Below are 25,421 nucleotides of genomic sequence, written 5' to 3' on the forward strand. Positions count from 1 at the left end.
TCTACTGGATTCGGAGATATTTGGCATAACCAAAAAAATGGAATATATCCGGAATTCATCAAATCATTTGCTCAAAGACTAAAATATATGTATTTTCAAAACTGGCAAGAAATAAGCAAACGTGAAACTTACCTAATGTTTAAAAACAGTATCCATACCGAATTCTATCTATCATGTTTAAATGTAAAAAAGTATAGAGTAAGTTTAGCCCGATTCCGATGCTGATCTCATGAACTTCTAATAGAGAAAGGTAGATATGTAAATATGGATAGAGAACATAGAACTTGTAAGTTATGTAATACAAATGCAATTGAAGACGAGTATCATTTTCTTCTTGTATGCCCTAGCTACTGTAGTCTTCGAAGCAAATGTATAAGAGAAAAATATTATGTCCATCCAAACAGGCTTAAGTTTTCACTACTGCTAAACAGTTCAAATCCTAAAGAAATTGAGAACCTGTCCATGTATATTTTCTACTCATTTGTACATAGAAAACGTATTGTTCCTTCAACGTGTATAAAGCAATGTATATGGTGTACTATAGGCCTGAGTCCTTTTTAGTACCGGAATAAAGATTGAAATAATCAAGTCTGGACCAAACAATCCTATGATCAACAACATGAGCATCAATCTACGTAAGTGTGATACGATGACATTTGTCAACCAAGTCAGCGAGCCTGACCACCCGATCCCGTTAGTCGCGTCTTACAAGCATGGGACCTGTGAAGGTCCGGGTTAGAATGAACCTGCAGTAACCCATGCTTGTCGTAAGAGGCGACTAACGGGATCGGGTGGTCAGGCTCGCTGACTGGGTTGACACATGTCATCGGTGCACAGATCGATGCTCATGCAGTTGATTACTGGATTGTCTGGTCCAGACTCGATTATTTACAGACCGCCGCCATATAGCTGGAATATTGCTGAGTGCGGCATAAAACTAAACTCACTCACTCATTTGAGACCGATGGATTGCCCAATAACACGAAATATGATAATTGCTAGAAAACCAAAGTTTGCACAGTCACATGAAATCGACATACCAACTCTGATAATTTGTCTCATAATTTTTGTACACCATAATAAAACAAGTGTCTAACAATAGCATTATTTTGTTGTCACCTTTTTATGAGGGGGGACCACTTGCTGGTAGAACAGCCAGGTAATCAACAAGCGTGTGTAGTAAAATTTCAATTTCACACATGCAACTCGCACACGTAGCTGTTCTACCAGCAAGTGATCCCCCGTCCGTTTTGTTGCAATTATATTAGATTTTGTGTTGGTGAGCAATTCATCGGTCTCAAATGAAACGGACTGTAGATCTCATTAACAGAGAAAACATCTAAAGCGGACATTTTACAGGAACATATGTCAAGCATTCGACGACATTGGTTTGTCTTTGCTTGTCGATATGAGTCGATATGAGTGAGTGAGTATTGTTTTACGCCGCTTTTAGCAATATTCCAGCAATATTGCGGCGGAGGGCACCAGAATGGTCTTCACACATTGTACCCATGTGTGGAATCGAACCCGGGACTTCGGCATCACGAGCGAACCACTAGGCTACCCCAACCGCCCCCAAACTTATCAGGAAAAATGTAGTACAATTACTATGAATTACAAAGTCACGTAAAAATATTCACACATGGTGTAAAGCGTAGTATTTAATTAGATGGGTCGACAATGGTGGTTGTCTTGTAACGGTAAAAGCATGGTTGTATGTTTAAACTCGTCAAGTTCCGCAGTGTTTGCCCTTAACCCGTAAAAGCTGCAGGTGCTAAGGACCCAAAACCATAAAAAGTTGTGGGTCCTGATCAGAATATGTAGGCCCTATATTTTAATAAGGAAATAATGCCCTTAGTTATTGGGGATAAAATCAGTGTACGAAATAGTTTCCAAATTGTGCTAGTCAGTCGGGCTAGCTACGCCTGAAAAGTACTAGCCCACAAATAATCCACTAGCCCTAAATTTGAATGTAGAAACGACCCCATGAAAATTCACTAGCCGGTCGGGCCAGTGACTCTAGAGATTTACTGTCCCGAGTGTATTTTTACTAGCCACGAGCTAGCGGGCCAGTGGCTATTTCGCGCGCTGCGAACACATTACAGTACGACATGTATAGCTATATGCTCAGCTTTATCTTTAGATGAAGCAGCGTTTCTTCTGAGGTTCTATCTTTAACTGAGGATCGACAATTTCTCCATTAGTTAAGCGTGTTCTTTGTGTGTTTCTTTATTAAATAAAATGTAAAGTACGGTTATAACGAACACGAAGGGACTAACTTACTTTAGGGACCGTTCATAACTAATGGCATAAATATAAGCGGGGGGGGGGGGGGGTCATTCACTTTGTACATACTTCTCCAAGAAAATCAACATCACCCCCTAGCCATAAATAATGTACGGTCCCTTGGTTATACGTTTTGTTCGTCATATTTAGACTAGAATATCTAAAGTACACAGCAAGTAAATCAGGACCAAAAGAACAGTTCGTTACATCCGGTATTTCGCTCGTTAAAACCGTATTCGATTTAAACGAAGTTTACTTTATATTAAAGACACACACATACATATATATGTGTGTGTGTGTGTGTGTGTGTGTGTGTGTGTGTGTGTGTGTGTGTGTGTGTGTGTGTGTGTGTGTGTGTGTGTGTGTGTGCGTATGCGTGTGTGCGTGCGTGTGTATCGTGTGCATACATTATGGTTTAAACATATTTTATTTCCAAAGAAATCTGGATTGGTAAGAAAAGCAAAACTTCCTTATGTAAATACCTCCCCAGGTAACGAGTTGAAACAGCTGGTTGGTGCACATTGTTCAAGATAGTACTAAACATAATGTACATTTGCACTAATGAAACATATAAAGTCAGTGTTTTGAAGTCAGTGGTGTCTGTGGAAAAATATGTTTATGCACACATATTTGTCGGAGAAAGTTATCAACTAAGAGCATCTAACCCGTAATAGAACGGAAACGGCAAGGCGTATCTGTGCAGGGCATACCTTCCTTGTTGATGGTAGACACAGAGTGCCAGGGCGTTTCCTCGCATTGAAGTCGTGCAGATTGTGTCAAGTCGTGCAGGATGTGTGAAGTCGTGCAGATTGTGTCAAGTCGTGCAGAGTGTGTCAAGTCGTGCAGAGTGTGTGAAGTCGTGCAGATTGTGTCAAGTCGTGCAGATTTTGTCAAGTCGTGCAGAGTGTGTGAAGTAGTGCAGAGTGTGTGAAGTCGTGCAGATTGTGTGAAGTCGTGCAGATTTTGTCAAGTCGTGCAGATTGTGTGCAGAGTCAAGTCGTGTGATTGTGTCAAGTGCAGAGTATCTGTGCAGAGGGCATACCTTCCTTGTTGATGTGAGTGTGTGTGAAGATTGTGTCAAGTACAGAAGTCGTGCGTGCAGATTGTGTGTCAAGTCAGATTGTGTGCAGATTGTGTGCAGAAAGTCGATTGCAGAGTGTGTGCAGAGTCGTGTTGAAGTCGTGCAGAGTCAGATTGTGTGAATTGTGAAGTCGTGCAGATTGTGTCAAGTCGTGTCAGAGTCGTGCAGATTGTGTGAAGTCGTGCAGATTGTGTCAAGTCGTGTGAAGATTGTGTGAAGTCGTGCAGAAGTCGTGCAGAGATTGTGTCAAGTCGTGCAGATTGTGTCCAAGTCAAGTACGTGCAGATTGTGTGAAGTCGTGCAGATTGTGTGACGTCGCGCAAAGTGTGTCAAGTCGTGCAGATTGTGTGAAGTCGTTGTGAAGTCGTGCAGAAAGTCGTGCAGATTGTGTGAAGTCGTGCAGATTGTGTCAAGTCGTGCAGATTGTGTCAAGTCATTGCAGATTGTGTCAAGTCGTGCAGATTGTGAAGTCGTCAAGTCGTGCAGATTGTGAGATGGTATCGTACGGGTGTCAAGTCGTGCAGATTGTGTCAAGTCGATGCAGATTGCAGTCGTACAGATTGTGTCAAGTCGTGCAGAACAGATTGTGTCAAGTCGTGCAGATTGTGTGAAGTCGTCGTGCAGATTGTGTCAAGTGAAGTCGTGCAGTCGTGCAGTAATTGCAGAGAGTCGTGCAGATTGTGTCAGGAGAGTCGTGCAGTGTGAAGTCGTGCAGATTGTCTGAAGTCGTGCAGATTGACCTTGCACCTTGCAGCCCTGAGGGGACTTTAGGTTGATGTTACACAAAACCAGATGTTTTCCCATAGACTTCCACATTAACGTTATATTGCCTTAAACGAAAACCAGTCCGTTAACAGCCATTAAATGACCAATATTATATATGCACAGTATGGCATATGCACGTTATATTGCCTTAAACGAAAACCAGGCCGTTAAAAGCCATTAAATGTATAATATTATATATGCACAGTATGGCATATGCACGTTATATTGCCTTAAGCAAAAACCAGGCCGTTAAAAGCCATTAAATGTATAATAATATATATGCACAGTATGGCCTTAAGCTGCGATAAAACACACACATTTTGGTTTGGTTAACCAATTACTTTTCTGAGTACATTAAATTGAACACACCAGCCCCAGTTCCGCACCAAATGTCACCTACTTGAATAGATCTCTGCACATATTCAGCATAATTCATTGTGTTAAAAACCACAGTACATGATATTGAAAAAATATGGTCCGTTCTAATTACTGGATGGATTTACATTTAAAAAATACAAATATCCTACATAAAACCATCAATCAAAGCTGTTAGATGATTCTGCCTACACTAAAGTTCTTATAAAACTTCACCCATTAAGATCCGGGTTAGAAATGGTCTTCACTGGATTGTCTGGTCCAGACTCGATAATATACAGACCGCCACCATATAGCTGGACGTTAAACAACAAACCAAACCAAACCAAACCGTATTAAACTACGGAATATGATTTGGTGTAGTATAACTTTGCCTGTGTTCCTAGCACCTCACTGCTGGTCTTAAGGGGCGGCCGTTTTGGGCAGCAATGCTTGTCGTGGTTGCACCCCTGTGTCGGTGGAGGACGTGAGACTGGTACCTGAGTGTCATGGCGCCAAACTCCTAGTCAGCCTTAATTTCACCTATTGTCCAGTTTTGGTTAAAAGTACAAAGCAAAACAGAGGTATGTCTTGATTCAAATGTTTTAGTATTTAGTTTGGTTAGGCTTTGTTATTTGCTTTGTCACTATTACAAATATATGTCAACATTTTACTGTTATTCGTGACGGCAAGTTATGTACATTATTGTCCATATGGTTGAAATACTGTCGATTATAACTGGTATACATCCTCTGGTCCCATTCTGTCAGTCTGGTGCATGAGTTACCGAAATGATTTGTTTGGAAATGTTTGAATTCACTAATATTGGTGATAAAAGTTGCCCTGAATATTATGGCTCGGACTCATGGGCAGGAGTTGTTCTTTTCGAATAATGTACGTATCCAAGTTATAGTCATGGCCCAACCTGAGGTTGTTTACCTCAGAATAATGTACGTATCCAAGTTATAGTCATGGGCCAACGTGAGGTTGTTTACCTTAGAATAATGTACGTATCCAAGTTATAGTCATGGGCCAACCTGAGGTTGTCTACCTCAGAATAATGTATGTGTCAAAGTTATAGTCATGGGCCAACCTGAGGTTGTTTACCTCAGAATAATATATGTGTCCAAGTTATAGTCATGGCCCAACCTGAGGTTGTTTACCTCCGAATAATATATGTGTCCAAGTTATAGTCATGGGCCAACCTGAGGTTGTTTACCTCAGAATAATATATGTGTCCAAGTTATAGTCATGGGCCAACCTGAGGTTGTTTACCTCAGAATAATGTATGTGTCCAAGTTATAGTCATGGGTCAGCCTGAGGTTTTTACCTCCGAATAATATATGTGTCCAAGTTATAGGGACCAACCTGAGGTTGTTTACCTCAGAATTTATAGTCATGTCCCCATGTGGTTGTCTACCTCCGAATATTATATGTGTCCAAGTTATAGTCATGGGCCAACCTGAGGTTGTTTACCTCAGAATAATGTATGTGTCCAAGTTTTAGTCATGGACCAACCTGAGGTTGTATACCTCAGAATAATGTATGTGTCCAAGTTATAGTCATGGATCAGCCTGAGGTTGTTTACCTCAGAATAATATATGTGTCCAAGGTATAACCATTGGCCAGACATCTTTTCCTGACATATTCGCTGGAGTGTCCGGTGTTAGCATCCTGGATATCCGGTACAATTTGACACTGTCCTTACACTCCAGGGTGACACGCCACGGTGCATGAGAAGCAGAGGTTCAGAGTTTTCTTCCATCATGTCATTTCGAAATGAAAGACGTTGAGAAATCTATCACCTGTAACTATTTCTCCAAATACCATTGATTCTTAAGCTCGAACCCTGGTTATTGAGGCAGCTGATAATCTGCCGATCAAACTCAACTCTTTCGCTATTTCTAAGTTTGTAAATAATCGAGCCTGAACAAGACAATCCAGTGATGACATCATGAATATAGAGCTTCACAATTTGGATACGATGACATGTGTCAACCAAGTCAGCGAGCCCACCGCCTCTTACGACAAGCATGGGTTACTGAAGATCAATTGTAACCCGGATCTGAGCACTGAGCAAACATAGGAACCACAGCGTACTTGTGTATCAGATCCTGTGAACGATGTATAATACCAAAGTACCTCAAGATTTTAATAGGCCAGATATTCAGAAACGATGCTTCTTGTGTCAGGCTACAAACAGGGTTGGGTGGTGAGGCTCGCTTATTTCACTGATGCATGTCTTAGTATCCTAATTGTGTAGGTTGATGCTCATGATGAGGGTCAGTCACTGGATTGTCTGGTGCAGACTCGATTATGTACAGTGAGTGAGTTTAGCTTTACGCCACACCGGCTAAGACAATCGTCCGCCAGAACAACAGCAACAACCGCTTGCAACAGAGACAGGAGCAGCTGCACGTTTGTGCCGTCTGGAAGGAGCTGAAAATGATCAAATTCAGTCCATAAAGTATAATGAAGCGTGGCATTTGTATTAGTGAGTGAGTGAGTTTAGTTTTACGCCGCACTCAGCAATATTCCAGCTATATGGCGGCGGTAAATAATCGAGCCAGGACCAGAAACATCCAGTGATGAACAGCATAAACATCGATCTGCGCAATTGGAAACCGATGACATGTGTCAACCGAGCCAGCGAGCCTGACCACCCGATCCCGTTAGTCGCCTCTTTCGACAAGCATGGGTTACTGAGGTTCATTCTAACCCGACGGCCGCCTAGTAAGTGGAATATTTCTGAGTGCAGCGATAAACAACAATGAAACAAACATTATGGTTACATTGTTAACATCTTGTGAGTTTCACAACGACGCTTTCGACAAGGATATTGTTTACTTACAAAAACCATGCAATGACAGATTGTTACCGTGGAAAAGCGGGGACTGTGGGATAGCCTAGTGGTGAAAGCGCTCGCTCGTGGAGCCCAAGACCTGGTTCGGATTAAGATGGTTACAATGTGTGAATCCCATTTCTGATGTCCCATACCGTGACATTTCTGGGATATTGCTACAAGCGGCACAAACACTCACTCACTCACTCACTCACTCACTCACTCACTCACTCACTCACTCACTCACTCACTCACTCGCTCGCTCACTCACTCGCTCGCTCAGGTTCTTGCTGACTCAACCGCTCAACCGCACACTCACTCACTCATTCAACCACTTGCTGAAAGACTCATTCACGTACTCAAATACTAAGACAACAACTCAACCACTCAACCACACACTCAACCGCTCACTCACTCACTCACTCGCTCATTCAACCACTTGCTGAAAGACTCACTCAAACAATCACTCACTCACTCAAATACTAAGACAACATCTCAACCACTCACTCAACCGCTCACTCACTCACTCACTTGCTGAAAGACTCACTCAAACACTCACTCACTCACTCAAATACTAAGACAACAACTCAACCACTCACTCAACCGCTCACTCACTCACTCAACCACTTGCTGAAAGACTCACTCACTCACTCACTCACTCACTCGCTCACTCGGTTTGACGAGCAATCACTTTACCCACAAGGCTACCCCACTCACCTCCCAAACAAAGGTGCACAAAGAGATAACGTGAATTGAACCTGTTGCACATATTGATAAGCCAGAGGAAGAAAGTTACCACAGTGATCAAGAGTCATCAGTATATTTTACAAAATATTATACTGCTGTCTATGAAGGGGCGGTGATATAGCCTAGTAGTTAACGCGTTCGCTCGTCACACTCAAGACCAGGGTTCGATTCCCCACATGGGTACATTTCTGGTCTCCCCAGCCATGATATTGCTCGAATATTGCTAAAAGCGGAGTAAACTAAGCTCACTCACCAACTGTTTCTATGAAATACATTTAGCATTTTTACGTTTTTGAAAAGGCTCGCTGTAACGTGTCTCTTGTAAGATACCTCATGAACTCTTGTTTACAGAAGTGAAGTGACGTGAGGTGAAATTGGGTTTTGCGTCGTGCTTGAGAATATTTCGCTCATATGACGACGTGCATGCGTGTGCGTATGCTTGTTTATAGAAGTATAATTCTGTTATCTCTGTGTCATCTTTACACAGTTTCCCTGTCTGCCATTTGACAATATGGTTATGCAGATAAAATCTACTTAAATTACAAAGGACCAGGATGGCCTCACATAAACGCATGTCAGCATGTGATAAGCTTGCTTACACAACGGACGCGGATCTATAACGTTATGCTTGATACAATCCAGCTGTCTGATTGGTTCGTCGCCGGGATGTAGCCCTGTCGTACATTGTGGTTAATATATTTCCTTCTTTAAGTAAGTGAGTGAGTTTAGCTTTACGCCCCTTTTAGCAACATTCCATCAACATCACGGCGGGGTACACCAGAAATGGGTTTCACACATTATACCCATGTGGGGAATCAAACCCAGGTCTTTAACCACTTGGCTACACCACCGCCCATCCTACTTAAACATTCGGTTCAAGATCGTACAAGTCGTAGACGAGATGCAGGACACTATATCCCAATTGTGTAGATCGATGCTCATGCTGTTGTCCACTGGATTGTCTGGTCCTGACTAGACTTTTACAGATCGCCGTCATACAGCTGGAATATTACTGAGTGCCGCGTGAAGCAGCAAACCAGCCAAACAACCAACCACATCACTATGGAACAAAACGGGATGCACTTTCCCCGACATAAAGATCGCCAAACCAAAACTAGGTCAAACCAAAACTGTCGTAATAAAACTTGAATATTTCTGAGAGCGGCGACAATAAACCAAACTATAGCCGGCAACTTGCAGCAACGATAGAGATCGTAACGAACATATATTGACATCAACATCTAGGATACGAGAAGGCTTGGACGCAATTATACCTTCTGTCAGTACCTCTCAAACAGATGTTTGTTTATTTATCAGTACCTAAGTTCGTTTATTTGAAACCATATATGGTTGAAAGTCACCATATCATATATATACACCTGCACAATTGGTTGGTCCATTGCATGAATCAGATTATATGCATGCAGTTTGACTGGGCTGCATGAATACGTAGAATAAGGCGACACAAATCTCAATCTTGCGCATGTGCAGTAAGCACAAATGGAAAACTGTCTCGGTCGCTGGATCATTTTAATACTGATAAGTCGATCTGATCGAGTTAGTGACCTCGCAATAAAAGCTTAATTATAAAGCGTGTCTTTTTTCTGACTCGAAGATGCCAAGACATCTTCAGCATCCCTGCTTTGTCTGGTCAAGACATAGGCGATCGATCTTCACCATCTCAGGATTGTCTGGTCAAGACATGGGCGATCCATCTTCACCATATCTGGATTTGACATCTCGTCAAGACATGGGCGATCCATCTTCACCATATCTGGATTGTCTGGTCAAGACATGGGCGATCGATCTTCACCATATCTGGATTGTCTGTTTAAGACATGGGCGATCGATCTTCACCATCTCTGGATTATCTCGTCAAGACATGGGCGATCGATCTTCACCATATCTGGATTGTCTGGTCAAGACATGGGCGATCCATCTTCACCATATCTGGATTGTCTGGTCAAGACATGGGCGATCCATCTTCACCATATCTGGATTGTCTGGTCAAGACATGGGCGATCCATCTTCACCCATCTCAGGATTATCTGGTCAAGTCAAGACATGGGCGATCCATCTTCACCATATCTGGATTGTCTGGTCAAGACATGGGCGATCCATCTTCACCATATCTGGATTGTCTCGTCAAGACATGGGCGATCCATCTTCTCTCCATCTTCACTGGATCTGATTGTCTGGTCAAGACATGGGCGATCCATCTTCACCATCTCTGGATTGTCTAGTCAAGACATGGGCGATCCATCTTCACCATCTCTGGATTGTCTGGTCAAGACATAGGCGATCCATCTTCACCATATCTGGATTGTCTGGTCAAGACATATGGGCGATCCATCTTCACCATCTCTGGATTATCTGGTCAAGACATAGGCGATCCATCTTCACCATCTCTGGATTGTCTGGTCAAGACATGGGCGATCCATCTTCACCATCTCTGGATTGTCTGGTCAAGACATGGGCGATCCATCTTCACCATCTCTGGATTGTCTGGTCAAGACATGGGCGATCCATCTTCACCATCTCTGGATTGTCTGTAGTATCTGGTCAAGACATAGGCGATCCATCTTCACCATCTCTGGATTGTCTGGTCAAGACATGGGCGATCCATCTTCACCATCTCTGGATTGTCTGGTCAAGACATGGGCGATCCATCTTCACCATCTCAGGATTGTCTGGTCAAGACATAGGCGATCCATCTTCACCATCTCTGGATTGTCTGGTCAAGACATGGGCGATCCATCTTCACCATCTCTGGATTATCTGGTCAAGACATGGGCGATCCATCTTCACCATCTCTGGATTGTCTGGTCAAGACATGGGCGATCCATCTTCACCATCTCAGGATTATCTGGTCATAGGCGATCCAGACATGGGCGATCCATCTTCACCATATCTGGATTGTCTGTAGTCAAGACATGGGCGATCCATCTTCACCATATCTGGATTGTCTGGTCAAGACATGGGCGATCCATCTTCACCATCTCTGGATTGTCTCATGTCAAGACATGGGCGATCCATCTTCACCATATCTGGATTGTCTGGTCAAGACATGGGCGATCCATCTTCACCATCTCTGTAGTATCTGGTCAAGACATAGGCGATCCATCTTCACCATCTCTGGATTGTCTGGTCAAGACATGGGCGATCCATCTTCACCATATCTGGATTGTCTAGTCAAGACATGGGCGATCCATCTTCACCATCTCTGGATTGTCTAGTCAAGACATGGGCGATCCATCTTCACCATCTCTGGATTATCTGGTCAAGACATGGGCGATCCATCTTCACCATATCTGGATTATTTCTGGTCAAGACATGGAAGATCCATCTTCACCATATCTGGATTGTCTCGTCAAGACATGGGCGATCCATCTTCACCATATCTGGATTGTCTGGTCAAGACATGGGCGATCCATCTTCACCATATCTGGATTGTCTAGTCAAGACATGGGCGATCCATCTTCACCATATCTGGATTGTCTGGTCAAGACATGGGCGATCGATCTTCACCATCTCTGGATTATCTCTGGATTGTCTGGTCAAGACATGGGCGATCCATCTTCACCATATCTGGACATAGGCGATCTGGTCAAGACATGTCAAGACATGGGCGATCATCTTCACCATCTCTGGATTGTCTAGTCAAGACATGGGCGATCCATCTTCACCATCTCTGGATTGTCTGGTCAAGACATGGGCGATCCATCTTCACCATCTCTGGATTATCTGGTCAAGACATAGGCGATCCATCTTCACCATCTCTGGATTGTCTGGTCAAGACATGGGCGATCCATCTTCACCATCTCTGGATTATCTGGTCAAGACATAGGCGATCCATCTTCACCATCTCTGGATTGTCTGGTCAAGACATGGGCGATCCATCTTCACCATCTCTGGATTGTCTGGTCAAGACATGGGCGATCCATCTTCACCATCTCTGGATTGTCTGGTCAAGACATGGGCGATCCATCTTCACCATCTCTGGATTGTCTGGTCAAGACATGGGCGATCCATCTTCACCATCTCTGGATTGTCTGGTCAAGACATGGGCGATCCATCTTCACCATCTCTGGATTGTCTGGTCAAGACATGGGCGATCCATCTTCACCATCTCTGGATTGTCTGGTCAAGACATGGGCGATCCATCTTCACCATATCTGGATTATCTCGTCAAGACATGGGCGATCCATCTTCACCATATCTGGATTGTCTCGTCAAGACATGGGCGATCCACCTTCACCATCACTGGATTGTCTAGTCAAGACATGGGATAGATCCATCTCCACCATAAATCTGTAGTATCTGGTCAAGACATAGGCGATCAACCTTCATCATCTCTGGATTGTCTGAACACCGGCTTTTAAACTGTTCTTCATCTCACCTCGTTTGTAGAGATTACTCAACGACCTATTAACATGGTGTGGATTAGACTAACGCTTAGTATCTGAATATATATATATATATATATATATAGTGGTGGTGGTGTACGTCCACACGGAGACCATATTTTCTCTGAATCCGGGCTCGCTATCTTTTTCACGGTTACGACCTATAGGTGATCATCAAGCTTAATTACATCATGAACCCTTGAGTCAATTCTGTGATATTTCACTGCCTTTAACGTGGCCCCACCCCATGTGTGTGCGGGTTTGAACCCAGGCCTTTGACGATATTCATGTCACAGGACAGGGAAGTAATTTCAATGTCCAGACCCAGAACGGAAATGATTCACTGCGTTATCCCTGTTTAGCCAATCAGAATGCGGCACACAAGTCAGTCCGCAATTCACTTCATGAAAAACAATTTGATTGACTGATTCCATAATGGGGTAATTAACGTCCTTGTTCAGTTAAATATAAGCTGCATGTCGTGTCTGAGGTTCCATGCGGACCTGCACTTTGTGAGAAACCAGTGGTCAAGTGGCATTCACTTGAAACATGAGGCTCGAGCTTGTCTGTGTTTTACTGTGCTCTCTTCCATCTGTAACTTTCGCTAAAGGTAATTATTTTCATCATGTTTCATTTTGTCCGTCGCCCTTGAAAATCCAAGTTAGAATTGTTCTTCAGACACCCATGCTTGTCGTAAGAAGCGACTAACGGTGACCAGGCTCTCTGACTGAGTTGACGCATGTCATCGTATCCGAACTGCGTAGATACATGCTCATGATGTTGACCACTGGGTTGTCAGGCCAGTTTGTTTATCTCTCAAGGATTGTCAACGTGTTGTTCTAATCACCCGCAAATTCAACACGTGTTGGTGGTTTGGCACTTGAAATTGTCGTCACGTGACCCCGCACGTGCTTCGCCGCGTGTTTACAGAAGAACGTGCTGCATGCACGCAGCGTGGTCCATGTTTCGATGTCGACCTTCGGTAAATCGGCTCGAGAATAGTGAGGTCCAGCTTTATCTTCCCTCACATATAAATGTCGTTTTCTGATTGGCTGGGCGGTCTTCTATTTTTTTCAATGTATCCCGTTTACGGCGAGTAACATTGGAAAGATTTCGGCCCGTAAGCCACGGTTTTTTATCATTCTGTGCCTAAGAATGGGTGATTTTTATTTTAAAAAACGTAACCCTAACCCTAAAGTTGAACCTGACACTAAACCTAACCCTAAACCTTCGAAATAATCCTAATAAATAGAATACATTTCATGCGGAGATTACGGGCGGAACTCTTGCCGTAACGTTTTCTATGTTACCCGCTGGGAATGCCGAACTGTCAGTATTCATTTGGTACTTCATTTGACTCTTTATCTCAAATAATTTTGTCACGTATGATGTACGGATAATTACCAATGTTTTGCGAATGCAAGTCGATTGAAGGGAGTTAACTCTAAATTTGTTTTTCTTGATGTCTGCCATATTCATCTGAAAATCTAGTATTGGCCTAACTTCAAACAGTTCAAAATGACATTGAGGTGTTCGGTAAGATAAATATGTTGTTTACTGTCCCATGGGTTGATGTACCCTCTATGTTTTGTTATGTTCTCCCTGAGCCCAAAATATGGCACGACGGCGGTGTCCAGTACCTCAAGTTGATGACGATGACCATTAAAAACCACAAGTAATGGTGCTTAATTAATACGTTTAATTCAATGCGTTTCTGCTTTACTGGCCTGCAGAGTCTTCCCAATGTCCCGATGGATTTCTTCAGCACCGAAACGCTTGCTATTGGTTCTCAAACATCAACGGATCATTTGCTGAGGCAAGAGTAAGTATATATACTCAACAACATTAAAAACGTAACGCCTCCAACCTTATAATGAGGCTGAATTTTTTCAATGAACATAGCTGTAGCAAATTAGGAGCCATTTGACTATGTGGGTAATCCGAAATAATTGTCCCGCTTTAATGCGGAAATCGAGTTTTCTATAAATCTCTAAGTTAAACACATTTTGTATTTTTACTGATCAAAAAAAACGTTAATAAACTGATGCACTTTCAGTTCAAAACAATTGTACACGTACTACAGCACACTTATACTAGTAATAGTTAAATTCCGAATTGCAGAATCGGAATTTCCAGTCAATTTTAGTAGCACACATTAGGTTTTCCTACACGTGTGTTACTATTTTAGGGAGGGAATCCCTGACAGTCACTGGTCACGCCGCTGACATGCGAGTGATCGACTGAAAATTTTGATGGCTTGCAAATATGAACCTCTTGATATTTTGCAAACGAAAATCGGGCTTACTTGTAGGTAAAAGTAAAATGAAGTCATTCATATAAGTTTTTCGTGCGCAATAATCGTTACAACGGCTGCACGAAAATGCGACAAAGGATTTCCTCCTGCGAGTTGCTTCACAGCGTAGGTGTATGTGAGCGCTATGTATCTTAACTAAGACATGGGTAGACATGACAAAGGCCTATGATATGTAATGTCACATACTGAATAGACGGATCCAGAGGATGTGTGTGTGCATGGGTGAGCACACACACACACACACACACACACACAATCATTTACAGACTAATATTGCTAAGTGCGGTCGACCAGTTTGCAAGGGACAGGGTGTTGTTTTTTTTAAAAATTGGGTGGGGTAGGGGGGGGGTCATTTTGTGACAACGGTCGATCTCAATTGATTGAGTGAGTGAGTGAGTATGGTTTAACGCCGTTTTTAGCAATATTCCAGCTACATCACGGCGGGGAACACCAGAAATGGGTTTCACACATTGTACCCATGTGGGGAATCGAACCCGGGTCTTCTGTGTGAACGAGCCAACGCTTTAACCACTAGGCTACCCCACCGCCCCCTCAATTGATTGTCAGGACCAAGGTGTGACTCCAGCTCTCCTGTCGTTCAAGCAGCTACATGGACCTATACTGACATTTCAACCTGACAACGCCACGCCCCATACTGTAGCTCTGACGGGCAAAGTCTTGCGTAAGGCTGGTGTTGTCATGGACCGGCCCGTTCTCCAATCTTGAACCCGATTGAACGCATTTGGGATGAACTGAGAAAAGATTACCATCTTCAGAACTTGCCTGAACTTTGGCAAACTGTGACGTGGCGTTGCCGCCACGACCGCTCCGTGTGGTCACAGTCGTTATTGACTTCTGTCCTAACAGCTTTGTCAGTATGAAGTTCATCGAACGCCATGCTCTATTTTTGCAATTAAATGAAGCCACAATCCACTTTTCATCGTCTGTATTGTTACTAGATGATAGCAAAATGATTTCACATCTATTTGTAATTCACACGGTACTTCCATTGTGGGTTTCTTTTTGACAGGTGTGATGTTTTTCATTTGGCTGAAGATAGTTTCATTGTAACTCACTTACCGGGACCAACCAAAATGACCCACGAAGATCCGGGTTAGAATTGGTCTTAGACAAACCATGCTTCTCGTAAAAGGCGACTAACGGGATTGGGTGATCAGGATTGCTAATTTGGTTGACACATCGGCATGATATCCCCATTTGTTTGTTGTTTAACGCCACACTCAGAAATATTCCAGCTACGTGGTTGCTGTAAATAATCACCAGACAATCCAGTGATCAGCAGCATGAGCATCGGTCTACGCAACTGGGATATGACGACATGTGTCAACCAAGTCAACGAGCCTGACCACCCGATCATGTTAGTCGCCTCTTACGACAAACGTGGGTTCATGTAGATCAGTTCCAACCCTGATCTTCATGGGCGTTTACAGGTCTAGAACATACCAATAATACCAAATGAAATACGCAATTGTGTTACGATGACATGTTGTCTTTTCAGTCCTACTGTGAGTTCTTCCGGAGCCACCTTGCTCAGATAACCACCAAAGACGAGAACGACTTCATAACGGCCGAGGCAAACAAGACGGGACGAGGTGAGATCTGAAGGTCAACCGAAGTAACCTATATCCACCCAAGCCAACACTCTTGAAATGAGTTGCCACCTTTGTCCATTCCGTATGAGCCTATATACAACCTAACCAATACTAGTCCAATGCTAACCTTTCTCCATTTCTCGTGAGCCTATATCCCCAAGGCAACACTATCCAAATGTCAACCCATTCCTCATGAGCAAATATGGGGCCTCCTCAGTTGGCAATTGCTACCCTTCAACACTGACCCCGGTAAGTACTGCCCAAATGAGTTACCACTTTTGTCCTGTCCGCATGAACTTGTATCCACCAAGGCCAACACGTTTCAAATGAGTAATCATCTTTGTGTATTCCCCATGACCCTATATTCCCTCTGGGTAACACTCGCCATTCCTCAGGTCAATATATAGCCACACGCAACAAGAGCAATGATATATTCCTGAGTTTGTCCCCGTAAACCCAAACACACTCAAAAACTCAAACAACACCCTCCCCTTCCTGAAGTGTTACCTGGTGTTATCCTCGTACTCGCCTGGAGCAAACCCTTCGTAAACCCAAACACACCTAGAGCAACACCCTCCCCGTGAAGTATCACCTAGTGTTGTCCTTCGTAAACCCAAACTCACCTGGAGCAACACCCTCCCCGTGAAGTATCACCTAGTGTTGTCCTTCGTAAACCCAAACTCACCTGGAGCAACACCCTCCCCGTGAAGTATCACCTAGTGTTGTTCTTCGTAAACCCAAACTCACCTGGAGCAACACTCTCCCCGTGAAGTATCACCTAGTGTTGTTTTTCGTAAACCCAAACTCACCTGGAGCAACACCCTCCCCTTCCTGAAGTGTTACCTAGTGTTGTTCTTCATAAACCCAAACTCACCTGGAGCAATACTCTCCCTTCCCCCACCCCAACCCCCATGAAGTGTCACCTAGTGTCGTTCTTCATAAACCCAAACCCACCTGGAGCAATACTCTCACTCCCCACCCCAACCCCCATGAAAGTGTCACCTAGTGTTGTTCTTCGTAAACCCAAACTCACTTTGAGAAACACCTTCCCTTCCTGAAGTGTCACCTAGTGTTGTTTCTTCGTAAACCCAAACTCACCTGGAGCAACACTCTCCCCGTGAAGTATCACGTAGTGTTGTCCTTCGTAAACCCAAACTCACCTGGAGCAACACTCTCCCCGTGAAGTATCACCTAGTGTTGTTCTTCGTAAACCCAAACTCACCTGGAGCAACACCCTCCCGTGAAGTATCACCTAGTGTTGTTCTTCGTAAACCCAAACTCACCTGGAGCAACACCATCCCCGTGGAAGTATCACGTAGTGTTGTCCTTCGTAAACCCAAACTCACCTGGAGCAACACTCTCCCCGTGAAGTATCACCTAGTGTTGTTCTTCGTAAACCCAAACTCACCTGGAGCAACACCATCCCCGTGGAGTATCACCTAGTGTTGTTCTTCGTAAACCCAAACTCACCTGGAGCAACACCCTCCCCGTGAAGTGTCACCTAGTGTTGTCCTTCGTAAAACCAAAACTCATCTGGAGCAACACCCTCCCCGTGAAGTATCACGTAGTGTTGTCCTTCGTAAACCCAAACTCACCTGGAGCAACAACACTCTCCCCGTGGAGTATCACGTAGTGTTGTTCTTCGTTAACCCAAACTCACCTGGAGCAACACCCTCCCCGTGAAGTGTCACCTAGTGTTGTTCTCCGTAAACCCAAACTCACCTGGAGCAACACCATCCCCGTGGAGTATCACGTAGTATTGTCCTTCGTAAACCCAAACTCACCTGGAGCAACACTCTCCCCGTGAAGTATCACCTAGTGTTGTTCTCCGTAAACCCAAACTCACCTGGAGCAACACCATCCCCGTGGAGTATCACCTAGTGTTGTTCTTCGTAAACCCAAACTCACCTGGAGCAACACCCTCCCCGTGAAGTGTCACCTAGTGTTGTCCTTCGTAAACCCAAACTCACCTGGAGCAACACCCTCCCCGTCCTGAAGTGTCACCTAGTGTTGTTCTTCGTAAACCCAAACTCACCTGGAGCAACACCCTCCCTTCCTGAAGTCTGACCTAGTGTTGTTCTTCGTAAACCCAAACTCACCTGGAGCAACACCCTCCCCTTCCTGAAGTGTCACCTAGTGTTGTTCTTCGTAAACCCAAACTCACCTGGAGCAACACACTGCCTCCTCCCACCCCACCCCCATGAAGTGTTACCTAGTGTCGTTCTTCGTAAACCCAAACCCACCTGGAGCAATGCTCTCACTCCCCCCACCCCAACCCCCATGAAATGTCACCTAGTGTTGTTCTTCCTAAACCCAAACTCACTTTGAGAAACACCTTCCCCTTCCTGAAGTGTCACCTAGTGTTGTTCTTCGTAAACCCAAACTCACCTGGAGCAACACTCTCCCCGTGAAGTATCACGTAGTGTTGTCCTTCGTAAACCCAAACTCACCTGGAGCAACACTCTCCCCGTGAAGTATCACCTAGTGTTGTTCTTCGTAAACCCAAACTCACCTGGAGCAACACCCTCCCCGTGAAGTGTCACCTAGTGTTGTTCTCCGTAAACCCAAACTCACCTGGAGCAACACCATCCCGTGGAGTATCACGTAGTGTTGTCCTTCGTAAACCCAAACTCACCTGGAGCAACACTCTCCCCGTGAAGTATCACCTAGTGTTGTTCTCCGTAAACCCAAACTCACCTGGAGCAACACCATCCCCGTGGAGTATCACCTAGTGTTGTTCTTCGTAAACCCAAACTCACCTGGAGCAACACCCTCCCCGTGAAGTGTCACCTAGTGTTGTCCTTCGTAAACCAAAACTCATCTGGAGCAACACCCTCCCCGTGAAGTATCACGTAGTGTTGTCCTTCGTAAACCCAAACTCACCTGGAGCAACACTCTCCCCGTGAAGTATCACGTAGTGTTGTTCTTCGTAAACCCAAACTCACCTGGAGCAACACTCTCCCCGTGAAGTATCACCTAGTGTTGTTCTCCGTAAACCCAAACTCACCTGGAGCAACACCATCCCCGTGGAGTATCACGTAGTATTGTCCTTCGTAAACCCAAACTCACCTGGAGCAACACTCTCCCCGTGAAGTATCACCTAGTGTTGTTCTCCGTAAACCCAAACTCACCTGGAGCAACACCATCCCCGTGGAGTATCACCTAGTGTTGTTCTTCGTAAACCCAAACTCACCTGGAGCAACACCCTCCCCGTGAAGTGTCACCTAGTGTTGTCCTTCGTAAACCCAAACTCACCTGGAGCAACACCCTCCCCGTCCTGAAGTGTCACCTAGTGTTGTTCTTCGTAAACCCAAACTCACCTGGAGCAACACCCTCCCCTTCCTGAAGTGTGACCTAGTGTTGTTCTTCGTAAACCCAAACTCACCTGGAGCAACACCCTCCCCTTCCTGAAGTGTCACCTAGTGTTGTTCTTCGTAAACCCAAACTCACCTGGAGCAACACACTGCCTCCTCCCACCCCCACCCCCATGAAGTGTTACCTAGTGTTGTTCTTCGTAAACCCAAACTCACCTGGAGCAACACCCTCCCCGTGAAGTATCACCTAGTGTTGTTCATCGTAAACCCAAACTCACCTGGAGCAACACCCTCACCTTCCTGAAGTGTCACTTAGTGTTGTTCTTCGTAAACCCAAACTCACGTGAAGCAACACCCTCCCTCCCCCACCCCCACCCCATGAAGTGTCACCTAGAGTTGTTCTTCATAAACCCAAAGTCACCTGGAGCAATACTCTCCCTCTCAATTGGCACCTAGTGTTGCACCTGGAGCAATATCCTCCCCCTTAAATGTCACCTAATGTTGTTCCTCGAACTCACAAAGAGCAACTCTCTCCCTCTGAATTGGCACCTTGTGCTGCTTGTTCCTCATTTGAATAAATTAGTCTTGGGCAGCTATCAATGAATTTTGCTTCCTTCCTTCCATCTGGTTCAGAAGAGTGCATGTAAGGATGTGCATGTTTATCTAACTACGACACTCTATTTAAGTCTCTTTCCCAGATCATTACCGGCTTGGTGCTACTGATCTCATGGTGAGAGGCACGTTTTTGTGGGAGGGAGGCGTCGCCCTTAACTACACCAACTGGGACGATGGAGAACCTAACAACAAGGAAGGACAAGAGAATTGTCTGGAAATCTAGAGAGACCTTGAATATCGGTGGAATGATTTAAGTTGTAAATCTGCAGAATACTTCATCTGTGAAAAGAGAGCCTCCGGCTGCTGCTGCAGAAATTGAAGTGTGCTCACTGATGAATCGATTTAGTTAACTTGTTCAATATATACACAAAAAACTTAATTAAGCACCCTGTATTTTTTTAATGATAGGTTTTCAACACCTACTTAAAACTTCTCGTGGTGACCACGATGAAATAACTTGAGTTTTTCTGACCCGTATTTGACCTTTGACTCCTACAAAACGACAAAATGATGGGAATCCATGTTGATTTTATGATGATGAATGCTCATTTTAACAAAAACACTGATTCTCATACAAAACCATCTCTGTACAAGTATGGCCCTGAAATATTTAATGTTGAATTTATTGGTGAATGTGAACATTCAAAATGTCACTTTGCTTGTCTTACTCGATTCAAGGTCAATACCGAGTGTAACCTCAATGGTACTGTATGACAGCCAGCAACTCTCCTCCTCATACCCCCTGTCAGCCTCCTGATCCTCTGAAGGGGGATTCTACGCCATTCCTCGTGTAAAGCAGCTTCCAATGGGGCCTGGTTCTGTACAGGAGGATCCCATTGTTGCACACGACGACCAATAATGTCCCAGAAATGCTCCAAAGGGTTAAGATCGGGGTTCATTCAATTGTGAGATATCACAGAGGGTGCCTAAGTTCTTTTTGCATAGATAGCTAAAAGCTGAAAACAATCGATATCCCTTTGAACTTAGCATGAAGCCACAATTCCTTTTAGAAAGTAGTCTAATGTAATATGTATTATATTTGGGATACTTTCCAAGTAAAATGCAGATTTCGTCGAGTTCCATCCAGAATTCGAACCCACACTCTCCGAGTAATGCACCTAATCACAAGCACAACAACGTAAGCGATGGTACCCACTCAGCAAAAACAGTTTCCATAAAAGCGGAAGTCTGACGACCAGTAAGTTTAATCACGTATTTTGGTATTTTTGTTACACCTATGATAAGTGTAAATTGGTACGATTGCCGAGGCTATGAATACACAAAGTTTGTGATTTAATGTAACATTTGTTACATTTGGGATCACACTTTCTCAGTCTTTGTGAAGCTCATTCTTGTCTGAGAAAGCGTACTCCAAATTATTACATCTTGCATTTAACTGAAGTTGCTGTAATGTTGAAGAACCAAGTCATAGAAATGTGAACTTTCCGCCTTCCAAAACATTGCTTTCAAGGCGATGACATTTACTGAAGTTATTACTGCATATCAGGGCCTTATTAATCCGGACAATAATTAACCGGGCGATTTAATTAGAGTTGAGTTGAGTTGAGCTTTACGTCACATCGGCATTTTTCCAGCCATATAGTGACGAGAACAAGTTTGCATTAGTAAATATTGTTGATTTAATTAGAACAGTATAGTGGGTGCTGCTCACATACGTTTATTTGGAGAGACACATGTTGTTTGTCTGGTCCATACTCGATTATTTACAGACCGCCGCCATATAGCTGGAAAACTGTGGCGTAAAACTAAACTCACTCACTCACTTCCTGAAGATGTAACCGCTTTGATTTAATAAAGAAGTATTTTTTAATGTTTCAATTCGTGGTGGTTATTGCGATTTGAAGCCTCTGACTGACTAGTCAGATTAGAGTATTTAGGAAATCCGTGGTGGAATTCATTTTATTTTCAGATTTGCACATTTGGATTTCTAAAAGCACTGAGCTGAATTTGAAACACTGAACCGATTGCTCCGTACGTAAAATATAACAGAGAATATAGGGTGCTTCAAGAACCCAAAGGGCGGTTGGGTAGCCTAGTGATTAAAGCGTTGGCTCGTCATGCCGTAAACCTTTGTTCGATTCTCCACATAAGTACAATGTGTGAAGCCCATTTCTGGTGTTCCCCGCCGTGATATTGCTGGAATATTGCTAAAAACGGCGTAAAACCACTCACTGATTAACCAGACCCTTACAATTTGCATAAAGTACCCGTGAAGATCGTGTTAGAGTTGATCTTCAGTAACCCCTGCTTGGTTGACACATCTTGTCGCATTTCAATAACGTAGATCGATGCTCATGATGTTGATCACTGGATTGTCTGGTCCAGACTCGATTATTTACAGACCGCCGCCATATAGCTGGAATATTGCTGAGTGCGACGTAAAACTAAACTCACGCACTCTATTCACGCGAGTGTCATGCCAAATATCGGTTGCTGTTGATTTCGCTGAGGGTATTATCTTTTCAATACATTTTACTTCATGCACCTGACTTTTGTGATTTTAAACCATATTGATTTAGTACTATGATAAAGGATGTAGCGAGATAGGATGATGTAAAGTCGCCTTTGGCAGCATTTCAGCTATAACGTGACGAAAACTAGTCATTTCCCTTGTGATGGAAAACCTAATATAGTTAATCAGGACACGCTTGAAGGTGTTTCTTCCATCACAAGACACACAAAATGAAGGATCCTCACAATCTACTGAGTGACTGACTGAGTTTGGTTTTACGCCGCTTTAAGCAATATTCCAGCAACATCACGGCGGGGGACACCAGAAATGGGCTTCACACATTGTGCCCATGTGGGGATTCGAACCCGGGTCTTCGGCGTGACGAGCCAACGTTTTAACGGAAAGACTTCCGCCCGTATCCCCCTTAAATTTCATTCTAGTCGAATCATATCACCTGAATATATATATTCCTCATCTGGTAAGGATGAATTTTAGCATGTTTCTTTAATTGTATCTTAACATACTGAAAGACATATCCAACTTTTAAAAATGCCACTCAAAGACACTTTTCCTCATGGTTAAAATTTAGGGGGGATACGGGCGGAAGTCTTGCCACAATAACTACCGCGATAATAGGGGTCCCATGATACATGTTTGGTAACACTTCAGATGGAACTTAGCTGTGCTTTTAGAAGCTGTATTAACTTTCTCAGAGAGAGATTTTTCAATGCCATCTAGTTATTTCCATATTGCAACACATTCACTTACTTTTGCTCATGTTATATCCGTAAATGGAAGTAAATCACCGATTTTATTGTCAGTAATGAGACAAACATTCCACAGCCATGGCAGCGGCCATGTTGTATTACTGCACAAAATAGCTGCTTCCTGTATTCTGATTGGTCAAAAATACCTTGCAACCATGGTGATTCACTGCTTTAGAATTTTCCATTCAAAGGCTTCTAAATAGTTCATGTGCAAGTGATTTAACAAGAAAAGTTTTTTAATAGGCTTTATAAATAACAGCCTTAATTATAACACACTAACTTTGTATTCACCAGATATGTTGAAGCACTTTGACACAATTTAGTGCTTCGGCCCACGGCCTAATATTTCTAAAACGGCGTAAAACTCACTCAAGTAATTTATATATACTTATTTGTGTACCTGCCTTCTTGCATTAGATCACGTCTGTAAGATCCAATCACGGGTTTATAATCAGGGTATGGGCTAAGATACTGTGGCACAGATTTGTTGAGTGCTGGTTTAGCTACAGCATCAGGACCGCCTCCGTGGTGTAGTGGTTAGAGCGTCCGCCCGGAGAGCGGAAGGTCGCGGGTTCGATCCTCGACCGCGTCATACCAAAACACGTTAAAATATGGTACTTGTTGGTCCCTGCCTGGCGCTCGGCATTAATGGGTAAAACAAGGGCGGGTCGGTTCGGAGTCAGTATACTGTGTCTGAGTGGGGTATTCATGCTTCACTGCGGCATGGTATCTCAGTGAGCTAGCACTATAAAACCAGCTTAAGTCTTGGCTAGCACAAGCAGCCGCACATACACATACACACGCATGCACGTCGTCATATGAGCGAAATATTCTCAAGCACGACGATAAACCCAATTTCACCTCACCTCACCTACAGCATCAGCCATTGTGTTACCAACGACTTCAACAGGACTTGGTAACCAAAATAAGACGATGTCGCATTTTGGCCACTACCAATTATGTATCTTTAGAAGGCCGTGAAAATGAAACAGATGTATTCTAATCTGATGGATAGTAAGTGAGTGAGTGAGTATGGTTTTACGCCGCTTTTAGTAATATTCCAGCAATATCACGGCGGGGGACACCAGAAATGGGTTTCCCATATTGTACCCATGTGGGGAATCGAACCCGGGTCTTTAGCGTGACGAGCAAACAACCACTATTGCTTTATTACACTGTTAAGGTTAAGAATTTGCCGTGACAAAAAGTTTAAGAGTCCCCTTTGAAAGCAGAACACAGACAATTCTAAAATATTCAAGCATATATTGAACACACAATGAGCACGATTACAATGAATGACAGTACAGATTTCTAATACAAAATAATGGATTCACAAATCTAAAATATTGGGCCGACCAGTCCTTGTTGTACCCATTAAAGCCGAGCGCCAGGCAGGGACCAACAAGTACCATATTTTAACAACTTTTGGTATAACACGGCCGGTGATCGAACCCGCGATCTCCGGGCAGACGCTCTAACCACTACACCACGGAAGCATTACTAGCGGATTAGGGGCACGGGATGTTCACTTGACTATAGCATCAGTTGGCCCTGCAGTTGCATCCAAGGGTTATCCCAGAAACATATGATCGTGGGTTCGAATCCAGTTTGCGCCTATTATGTTTTAATGTTTGTCAGCACCGTGTGTGTGCCCGGATATGTTTCACCGAAGTGGTAAACATCAAAGATTACTCCAGGCATTCCTCCCACATTCAACAGCACTAAGTGGATATGACTGGGATACTGTCTAAAGCGGGAACAAACTCAACCCACTCCTTCACTTCACACGATTACGACAGTAGTACCTGAGGTCTTTTGTTATTTTGGGTAAGGATGCATTACGA

The 25,421-nt window shown here is 43.8% G+C and overlaps 1 protein-coding gene and 1 long non-coding RNA gene across 2 annotated transcripts; one reads left to right on the forward strand and one right to left on the reverse strand.

Annotated features, from left to right (window-relative positions):
- Window positions 1-365: 365 nt before the first annotated feature.
- LOC124268665 lies at window positions 366-23,090 on the reverse strand. Its single transcript, XR_006896324.1, has 3 exons — window positions 23,063-23,090; window positions 22,524-22,525; window positions 366-505 (listed from the first exon to the last, which is right to left on the reverse strand). It is a non-coding gene; the product is annotated as an uncharacterized LOC124268665 (long non-coding RNA).
- On the forward strand, window positions 12,985-21,034 carry LOC124268662 (perlucin-like). Its single transcript, XM_046703638.1, has 4 exons — window positions 12,985-13,091; window positions 14,215-14,303; window positions 16,315-16,408; window positions 20,421-21,034. Exons 1-4 carry the CDS (start codon window positions 13,031-13,033, stop codon window positions 20,558-20,560), a joined length of 384 nt encoding a protein of 127 aa, XP_046559594.1. The 5' UTR covers window positions 12,985-13,030; the 3' UTR covers window positions 20,561-21,034.
- Window positions 23,091-25,421: the final 2,331 nt, after the last annotated feature.

This window comes from Haliotis rubra, unplaced genomic scaffold (genome assembly GCF_003918875.1).
Source record: "Haliotis rubra isolate DU_JTF1 unplaced genomic scaffold, ASM391887v1 Scf1398, whole genome shotgun sequence".
In the NCBI taxonomy this organism is placed as follows: Eukaryota; Metazoa; Mollusca; class Gastropoda; order Lepetellida; family Haliotidae; genus Haliotis; species Haliotis rubra.

Excerpts from the sequence above, each read along its gene's own strand:
- LOC124268662 (XM_046703638.1), top strand. The coding sequence starts at position 13,031 with ATGAGGCTCGAGCTTGTCTGTGTTTTACTGTGCTCTCTTCCATCTGTA. Across the intron at positions 13,092-14,214 it reads ATCTGTAACTTTCGCTAAAG|AGTCTTCCCAATGTCCCGAT; the intron begins GTAATTATTTTC and ends ACTGGCCTGCAG. Across the intron at positions 16,409-20,420 it reads GGCAAACAAGACGGGACGAG|ATCATTACCGGCTTGGTGCT; the intron begins GTGAGATCTGAA and ends TCTCTTTCCCAG.